The 10,667-nt window shown below is 35.7% G+C and overlaps 1 protein-coding gene across 2 annotated transcripts in view; it reads left to right on the top strand.

The window, feature by feature from the left end:
* The first annotated feature begins 420 nt into the window (after positions 1-420).
* Positions 421-10,667, top strand: part of si:ch211-71n6.4 — a 29,107-nt gene continuing 18,860 nt past the window's right edge. For both annotated transcript variants that reach the window (XR_015515299.1, XM_087293567.1), the window contains exons 1-2: positions 421-479; positions 2,567-3,270. Coding sequence is in view for 1 of the 2 variants with exons in the window: in XM_087293567.1 (XP_087149693.1) it covers positions 2,577-3,270 (694 nt within the window). In the remaining variant the exon portion in view is untranslated. The remainder of the gene's footprint in view (positions 480-2,566; positions 3,271-10,667) is intronic.

Raw genomic sequence — 10,667 nt, 5'->3', positions numbered from 1 at the left:
TTTCTGAATCTGTCTGTCTATCTATATATCTGTCTGACTGTCCAAACATTTGTTAATTTATTTATTTCTATCTATCTATCTATCTATCTATCTATCTATCTATCTATCTATCTATCTATCTATCTATCTATCTATCTATCTGTCTGTCTGTCTGTCTGTCTGTCTGTCTGTCTGTCTGTCTGTCTGTCTGTTGTTGAATGATATTTTAAACTATTAACATACATATTCTATGTAACAGAATGTTGCAAGAAAAGCACTTGTATATAATTTGTAAATCCCTCTTGCCTTTATTTTTATCTGGCTGTGTATGTAGCATAGGCTACTTTTTTACAACACGTTTGGTGGAGCTGCCATGTAAAACTACAGTTGATGGGCGGAGACGAACATACGTAATGTACGTAATGGTTGTGTTGTCTGTTCGTGAATGCGTATGTGTATCCCAAAAAACAGTACGTGCCTGCACGGGCTCTAATGTCATAGTAAGTATATACAAGCGTCATTTTGTAATATTTTTATACTCTAACCATTAAACTAAAACTTCTAAGTAAAAATATATGATTATATGTATGTATAGTATATGAGTAAATAGTTAAAATGTCTCCTTGCGTCGTCGTTGCGCTGTTCCTATAACTTTGTATGGACGTTAAAACTTTTTCTGGTAGATTTAGCACTTATATTATCATTTATTACACATTTGAACTATGTGTCGAGTACATTTCCATATGTTTGGTGTACTAAGTTAAAGGGGTTTCACGAGGTTAAATCTGTGCTTAAAATTAGTTCTTTAACAAACCACGTTAGTTACAACATAGTTTCTCACTCTTTTGCGTACATACTACGTTTATTATTGCTTTCATGTTTTAACTTTTGCCTCATAGAGAAATTAAATTCTTATAAAATGGGAAAGTGTGGCTTCATGGTGGGTCATTTTGCGGTTTCCGCTGATTATTCGCTTCATCCTGCGTTTGTCATGACATAACACACTTCATGCTGACACACACACACACACACACACACACACACACACACACACACACACACACACACACACACACACACACACACACACACACACACACAAACAAAACACAGCTGCAACTGTGTGTGAAGTCTTTAGCTATGGCTTTTTATATAACCACACGAATGGCACATTACGATATGTTTCATATGTATACTGTATTATTGCTAGGAATAACAGATTGTTTTACACTCTAATGTTCATCACTATCTTGATTACGAGTACATAGTGCATTAAAACACATGATTAAGTTGTATGTGTTACTACGTGTTAAGACAATGTATTATAGATACTGGCTGCAAAGAAAATTTCTGCATGTTTTACACCTATGACAAAGTACAAGTGTAGACATGCAGTTAACTTACTTTGTGTCATTGTTACAGTCTAATGCAAAGAAGTACTAAGTATCCTTAATTAACAAAATGTACTAACATTGATTAAGGGTTTGTATTAGCTGCTTTTACCTTTTCTTTTACTATTTTATTAACTACACAAAATGTTTAACATAGACACTATAAAATGTTGGGATTATTAGCCCCCCTTTAAATTTATTTTTCTTTTTTAAATATTTTACAAATGATTTTTATCAGATCAAGGAAATTTTCACAGTATGTCTGGTAATATTTTTTCTTCTGAAGAAAACTTTTTTTTTTTTTTTTTGGCTAGAATAAAAGCAGTTTTTAGTTGTTTAAATACTATTTTGAGGTCAAAATTATTAGCTCTTTTAAGCTATTTTTTCACTGCAGAACAACAAACCATAATAATACAATAACTTGCCTAATTACCCTAACCTGCCTAGTTAACCTAATTGACCTAGTTAGGCCTTTAAATGTCACTTTAAGCTGTATAGAAGTGTCTTGACAAATATCTAGTCAAATATTATTTACTGTCATCATGACAAAGAGAAAATAAATCAGTTATTAGAAATGAGTTATTAAAACTATTATGCTTTTATTATGTCCAGACAACTTTATTAATAAATTATTTGAGTCATTACAGAGACCTATGGATCCAGTCCCCCAGGTCTATAGGAGTCAGACACAATATTAATTCTTTCTCCACTGCCCCATCACTTTATATTCAATACTGTACATTATTTCTGTTAAGTAACAAGACTATTGTTTAAGCAAAGTCAGACCCTACTGTCCTAATGAAATAATTAAAAATCAAGGCATCATATTTTATTTTGGTAAAATCAGCATTATCTAAAGGCATTTACCTTTCATATAAGCCACTTTTGACACCAAATGATCAACCAGAAGTCAAGTTATTAATTGTTGTTCCTAAAACCTGGATAGGTGACAAGAGTTTTGTCAGGTACTCTTGGTATGAATTAGGGACGTAGAATATGTTCATGCAGAATAAATAATTATATTTAATTATAAACAGCCAATATCTCAATAATAGGCAGGTAATACGCCATCAGTAGTTAATAGTGAGAATTGCACTAAAATACTATCTTTGTATGTTTAATTATTGAATGTTGACCCAAAAATTGAGTTGTAGTCATTGTCTTTCTCTTTCTATCTGTCTCTCTTTCACACACAGAATATTTAAAATGAATGAGGATGTATACGAGGTCCCTGAAAGGACGGAGTATCGATATCTGGTGCAGGATGAGGAAGAGGAACAGATACAGTATGTCCGTCGGCACTACGTCAGTCCATTCCTGGTGTTATCCCGAAGGTGCATGTTTCTCATCGGCTGCGGTGTGATCGCTCTCCTCACTCTTGCGGGATACCTGGCTTATGTGGCCAAGACTTCACCTCCAAGGGTGGCAGAGGTGCAGACGGAGTGCGGTTGGCTGCATGGGCAGTGGAAAGATGGGGCATACTCTTTCAAAGGCATTCCATATGCTGTACCACCAGTGGATGAACTTCGTTGGAAACCCCCGGAGAATTTAGTGGATGCGGGAAAGTGTTGGGAGGGCAAGTATGATGCCACTCATTTCCGTAGCATTTGCGCGCAGGTGCAGCCCCTACAAAAGGATGGGAAGGTCATGGGAGAGGAGGACTGTCTGCATTTGAGTGTTTGGACCCCGAGTCTACATCCCGCTAAACCTCTGCCTGTCATGGTTTGGATCCACGGAGGATACCTCCACATGCTGAGTGGCCAGGAGAAAGGCTACTCCCCCACTGAAGAGCTGGCGGAACGTACGCAGATGGTTTACGTCAGTCTGAATTACAGGCTAAATGCGTTTGGCTTTATGGCCTTGGAGATGTTTAGGGAAGGTTCTCCAACCAACTCCTCAGGTAAGACCGCATACCTGTACAGTTCACTCAAGGCTGCTGTCCATCTTGTCATAGAGTGCATTAGTGCCCCTTGTTGTAACCCCTCTTTCTGGTTCAACTCGCCAAGCAGGAGTTGAAGCAGTGCTTTCTGGTTTCAACCTCTATTCGTGACTGTGAAGGTGCAAATGCAAACACAGATACATGAACACTGGAGCAGTTCAAAGCCGTGTAGATCAGTCGATCCCTTAGCAATTTGCTCATATGTCAGCTCAAAGACAGATCTACAAGGCTTTGAAATGCTCCAGTGTCCATGTATCTGTGTTTGCATTCGCACCTTTATGGTCATTTCTGTTGAGCACGTAAACACAGTAGCTGCGTCCCAGGTGGCACACTATGCACTTACACGCTTAACAGTAAGGGTGTCACGATCCTCCAAATCCTCGATTCGATTACATTTTCAATTCTAAAGTCACGATTCGATTTGATTTTCGATTATGAATAATTAATTAATAACTAATTAATTATTAGTAGCCTACCGTTTAAACTACCTGACTTACATGGTCTTTGTTTTACCTATAAACAAATCATACAGTAAATGAATAAAGGTAAGTTACACACATAATTACCACCTGTTAATCACTTTTTTCTGCGGGACTCGTGAATAGGCAGTGATCTGTGTCGTTATAATGGCGTCGGTAAAAAAGGTGCACAACCAACAGAAACCAAGTACTTGTGTGAAAGTAAAAGATGGAAGCAATCTACTGATTTGCTGACTACCTTGACCCGCTGTCTCGAGCGCATCACAATGTGTGTGCGTCTGTGTCTGTGTGTGAATGAGTGTGTGTGGTCACGTGATGTGCGTTTTCAGCGGTAGTGAGGAAGGAGGGCTGCTCAGAAATGCTACATGCCAGTGTGGATGTGGATCGTTGTCGTTCTAAAATGCCATTTAAAAACAAAGACATATTAGTGTAATCAGGGCCTGAGTGTGTATTTTTCGCGAGCGGATTTGCAACGGGTGGACATGGGGGCGTGGCAGCATCGACGATTCTATTTTTTGATTCGATAATCAAAGTTGAGCATAAATTTCGATCGATTTCGATTAAAAATCAAAATCGTGACACCCCTACTCAACAGCATAGTATATGTATGTAGTGTCGTCCCAAATGGGACACTAATGGTTATTTTACTGAGCGAAAATTCAAACCGTTTCCCTGATTACGTTTTACGGTTGCCAAATTAGTGAAATAAATGTCCAAACTACCAAATAATACCTGCCAAATAATAAGTATATCCGCATTCACCATTGGGAGGCACTATGGTCCGTGTATCATCCGTTCATTTGATTATTCCTTTTATTACGGAAAACGAAACATCAGAAAAACGATGAATATTTCGTTTTTCTGTTTATTCTGTAGGCAGAAAAAACGGAAACTCATCTGTTATTCTGCTTATTAACTTAAAACGAAATATTAAAACAAACACAAAACCAAAACGAAACAATGAGTCAAAAAATGGTCCGTGTACGGTCCGTGTACGTTTTGTTCATTTGTTTTCCATTTTCAAACGGAATAAAGGAAATGGAGAAAACGGCCGTTTTTCCGTTTTTATTTTGCTCACGAGAAAACGAAAAAACGAGATTTTGGCTGGATTTTCATTTTTTGGTTTAGGGTAGAAAAACGGATAAACGACTTTAAAATTCATTTTACACATGTAGGCGGTGCTGAAACGCCCACTTTCCTCTAATTGGTTAACCAAATCTGCGCTCGTGACGTCACCCTCAAAATAAAAGCCTTACACGCAGGCTTTTAATTATTATTATTTAATTATATATTAACTAAGTTTACATATTCTATCATTTGAACCACACACAGTTAGCAGGCTTACAGTCATTGCGTATGTATAAAGTAAATAAAAACGTAAATCAGCAGTATTCTCAGACATTTGTCATTAAAACAAGGTCATAGTTTACTGCCAAGCTTCTTGCTGCTGTGCACCTGATGCTGAGCAAAGAAAGCCATTTCCGAGCAACACCTGGTTTACATGATTGTTTCAGAGCTATTGTAGGCCTAAATAATAGCCTACTCTGTATAAAATAATAATTTATTATTATTATTATTATTATTATTAGGCCTATTATTATTAGTATTGTTATTATTATTATTTACTTAGTTATTCAATGGTTGTAAGAACACATTGGGCCCTGCATGGGGCTATAATAAATGGTACCATTTGTTTCTATTGGATTTTCTCCTATTTTAATTTAATATATGCCTTTAGCCTATTGTAAATATTTATTTAATAATTAATACTTTTTTATTGCAACGTCAAAGTAGGCCTGTCTTATTATTATTATTTTTTGTTATTATTTTGTCGTTGTTGTTGTTGTTGTTATTATTATTGTAGCAGGGACATAGCCACAGGTGTGGCAGAGTGTGCTGGTGCCACCCAAAGTGGCATCTTGCACCTGAAAATAGATGCTTTCACGCTCAAGCGCGCGCAAAAAACTTGCACAGGCAAAAGTAATGATGAATGTGTTGAAGGAAAAAAAAAACATTCTAATTATTTGTTAATAAAATAGTGCAACATTATTCTCAGTCAGTGTAGGCTGAAAAAATTAAGATCGCCAGCATTTCAAGGGTGGTTTTATTTTTAGTTCATTGCTGTGACGCGCTATATTTCACTAAGGCTGCATGAGACTGCGCATCTTGCTTATTTTCTCTCTTTTACATACATGAACATATCAAACAGTCCAGGTTCTAGCGTTCTAGTGAGTGTGGGGCATTGCTTTACAGTGGTAAAGTGGATTATTTCTTGGCAAATTCATAATGATTCACTTTGTTTAGTAATAAATTTCATAGTTATAAAATAACTACATTTCAAGAATATGTTAACACTTTCAACTATTTAGAATTATTTATTGCATCAAAAGTAATTTCAAAGTAACATTAAATGTACGTATAAACTGCTTAATTTGTGTGTGTAAACACCTAAGATGCAAAAAGCTTATTTAGACCAGAATAGGCCTACTAAATGCAACGGTCAATGTAGGCTATGTAAACTTATGACCTAAAATGTCTTAAATGACTAAATTTAAGTCTTTTTAAGTTTTTAAATAATTTAAGTTTAACATAAATGATTTAAACTTTAAACTTCAAATTAACAGAGAATGGCAAATAAATTGTTTATTAAATGGAGGTCAGGTGTCTATCTTAATTATAATTATTAAATATTATGACACTATAATTCAATGGTGTATTGGAGAGTACGCACCTTTTAATTAAATAATTTTAAATAAGTGGTTTATCCTAAATAAAATGCAATGGGATCGGTGTGCAATGAATAGTTTGAAAACCCCTGGTTCAGACTAGACGAGCTAGCTGTCTGTGCGCTGCGCTAATAACTTGGCATTTGCTCTTTTCGGTGCTGCCAGATGCATTTATAGTGCATAAAAAATAAAAAAGGTAATTCGGTAAAGCGCGCGATGCGCGCAGAAATAAGCGCACTGTATGCATATGTCGAATTAAGTTCTCTTTTTCTTTAATCAAGACTTTTCCATTTAAGGAATTACAGTTATTAATAGCTTAGTCCTTATAAACGATCAGTTTATAAAATACACAATTTACGGATCAAGCCATAATGAAGAATAAGAAGAATATGCAACGCATTATGATCCTTGAATGATCAGAGCGCATTTATATAAACTATATATTTTATATAATCCATAAATATTAAAAAACATTATACATTTAAAGTAATGGAACATTATATGTTATAAAATCTAAACTATTATTTAGGCTACAGGCTAAATAAAGGCGCCTTTTCGGGGCTGTTCAGCGCGTGCGTCAAAGAAAAGACATGACACAATCTTTATAAAAACTTGTTGTTTATTTACAATATCTAAAGGGATATAAAGCATCTAACATGCATCTCCATTCTTAACGAGTTTCTGTGTTCTGCATCCCTTACAGACCGAGTTCTTATTCCGAGGTAATCTGTAAATATTCTCATTTGGTTCTGGCACATTCTTGATTAAAGGTGAAACTGACCGGCGCAACGGATGATTTGTCATCTAGGGCGACTATACAGTTATAATACAGGTTATAGAACTATTTCACTTTAATTTCATATTATTATTTTATTAAACAAACAAACCAGTTTTTGTTTTGGCTCTGCATGCAGCGTATTGGATCTTTGAAGCATTGCACTTCAAATGTTATTCCTTTTTTTTTATTGTATTTTTAATATTTTTAATTATACAACACAAAATTGGTTCTAAACAGATACATTTTCCTATAGGCTATGATGAAGTGTATATTTTTGTTCACACAGGTCCTATACAAAACTGTGTGGATGGATGATTTGTTTCTCCGTGAAAATCACTCATTTAATAAGCAAAACAGGCCAAAATGTTGTTTAGCTTGCGTCAAACTGGATGGACAATTTACAAACATATTGAATACAAAGGCTGGTTATTTTATGCAATGAGGGACAATAGGCCTATTACAAATTAAAGAAAATTATTTGCATATTAAAACGAAAATACATAATACAACAACATATCCTACCTCGTAAGAAATGACTTTAGATAATGTAAATAAGCATCAAGTTTTTTTTGAGATTGTGTGTCTAATTCAGCAGTGTAGTGCGTTCGCGTGGGTTTCCTCCGGGTGCTCCGGTTTTCCCCACAGTCCAAAGCCATGCGGTACAGGTGATTTGGGTAGGCTAAATTGTCCGTACTGTATTAGTATGTGTGGATGTTTCCCAGAGATGGGTTGTGGCTGGAAGGGCATCCGCTGGGTAAAAACTTGCTAAATAAGTTGGCGGTTCATTCTGCTGTGGCGACCCCAGATTAATAAAGGGACTAAGCCGACAAGAAAATGAATGAATAATGTGCAATACTAATTTAAAATACGTATCACTAACCTTATATGTGAAATAGCAGGGCCAGCTGTAGCACTTTCTCAAGAAGATCAATTGTCAAATTATTAGCGCAACGCACATGTAGCGAGCTCATCTGTTTGTTGGAACTACTAGACACAATTTTTTTTTATCAACTATAATGTGTTTAATTAGTTAATTTGAAATTTATTTCATTATTCCAGCAATAATTGTTGAGTGAAAGAATACGCTAGAAATATGCATTGCGGCTCCCTTTATTGTACAGGCTTATTGCACTTAAACTTTTTTTAGGTTCGGCTCTCGAATTAGTAAGGTTATGAGTAAATGTTATTTAAAATATTTAAAGCCTGCCATCTAGCCTACAATAACAGCAAATTTAATAATAAAAAAAATAATAAGACAGGCCTACTTTGGCTTTGCAATAAAATAGTATTAATTATCAAATAAATAATTACAATATAAATAGGAAGAAATAAATGAAAACAAATGGTACCCTTTGTTTTTATAGCAGGGCCCAAATTGTTCTTATTCTGGTTCTGCTAACAACTATTAAAAAGAAAAAAAACACACCAAACAATAAAAACACTAGTAACTGATAATAATAATAATAATAATAATAATAATTATAGGCTTTTATGTAAGGCTTTTATTTTGAGGGTGACGTCACGAGCGCAGATTTGGTTAACCAATTAGAGGAAAGTGGGCGTTTCAGCACCGCCTACATGTGTAAAATGAATTTTAAAGTCGTTTATCCGTTTTTCTACCCTAAACCAAAAAATGAAAATCCAGCCAAAATCTCGTTTTTTCGTTTTCTCGTGAGCAAAAGAAAAACGGAAAAATGGCCATTTTCTCCATTTCCTTTATTCCGTTTGAAAATGGAAAACAAATGAACAAAACGTACACGGACCGTACACGGACCATTTTTTGACTCATTGTTTTGTTTTGGTTTTGTGTTTGTTTTAATATTTCGTTTTAAGTTAATAAGCAGAATAACAGATGAGTTTCCCTTTTTTTCTGCCTACAGAATAAACAGAAAAACGAAATATTCATCGTTTTTCTGATGTTTCGTTTTCCGTAATAAAAGGAATAATCAAATGAACGGATGATACACGGACCCACTATAATCCCTCTCGTAGGAGAATTTTGCTTTCACAATCCAAGATAAATAAATAATCCAACATGTGCGCCCAATAGCTCCGCCCCTTCCGCTATGTGAGCAAAGCAGCGGTCATTGAGTGTGTGAAGTGTCCATCATTCCACACTTCATTTTACCGGTTGAATGAGTGCATCATCTGGGTAATTAAAGTGCACTAGAGTTAGAGTTTTCAGTGTGAACGCACTACTTACACTATTTATACTAAAAATGGTGTAGATATGTGCGCAAGTACACTGAAAAAAGTGTTGCATGCAGAACTTTTGCAAACAATTTGTTTGTGATGAATTTAAACAAACAAATTAAGTTTAGTAATGTTCAACTTAATTTGTTTGTTTAAATTCAGCCCAAATAAATTGTTTACAACCTCTTAACGTAAATAAATTGAGTAAATCCAAGGAATCATCTTTGAATAATTTTTTCAGTGATGTGATTTGAGACGCACATAACGGCTAACCGTACGTTCACACCGAAATCGTCGAGAGCGTCTAGCCGCAAGTCATTCATTTTCAATGTGAGCCGGCGGCGATAGGCAGCGAGGAGCAGCGCAGTGCGTCTTCGCCGCCGTGGATGTCGCGGAGAAATGAAATCAAGTCAACTTTATGATAATGAGCTATGACGTGGTTCGGCTGCATGCAATAAGAAAGAAGAAGTCCAGAGAACACAGAGGTGTGAAATCCGACTACAATTGTTCCCAAGGGTTTGATTATTGAGGTCGCCGGATTTCCAATTATTTACAATGTTTTCTTACAGGAACACGCATTAAATAAGTTACTGGCGAGTCCTGATGTGCATTAATGTCATATATGTTTATCTTTAAAAAAACGGGAATCTCATGTGACAGTACAAAACAGTATTGCTGCTTCAGGATATTTCAGACATATAAACACATTGGATAATTAAGTGGAGCAAAGCCACAGCACACGCAACTTGAAGTACGCAACATTTTCACTCTAGAAAGCTTGTTTTATACTGGAATGTAACTGAAATGCTGCAACGGCCCCTTTAAATACGAGATCAATGTACTTTTGACAGCGCTAGTTCAAAGATATGTGGAATAGGTGAGTTGGGTAAACAAAAATTGGCCATAATGTATTAGTGATGGGTCGTTCTTGAACGATTTGTTCATTTTAAACAAATATATTATGTGATTCGAGAACGATTAGTCCAGGGAGTGATTCGTTCAATCGCGCATACACACATTTGTGCATGCGGGTGGAAGATTAGTTATTTTTGTCGAGTCCTCTATCGGTTTAAGTTGTTTGTTCTTCACATGAAAGACAGAAGCTGATCATATGCAATCAGAGCCGGAAAAAGATTTGATCGGTTAATTTCTCGAGTCTTTGAGTCATCTCTTTACATGCTG

This window comes from Danio rerio, chromosome 18, assembly GCF_052040795.2.
Source record: "Danio rerio strain M-AB ecotype USA chromosome 18, GRCz13ab, whole genome shotgun sequence".
Taxonomy (NCBI): domain Eukaryota; kingdom Metazoa; phylum Chordata; class Actinopteri; order Cypriniformes; family Danionidae; genus Danio; species Danio rerio.
The sequence above is the reverse complement of the archived record's forward strand: the minus strand, read 5'-3'. Positions and strand labels throughout refer to the sequence as shown.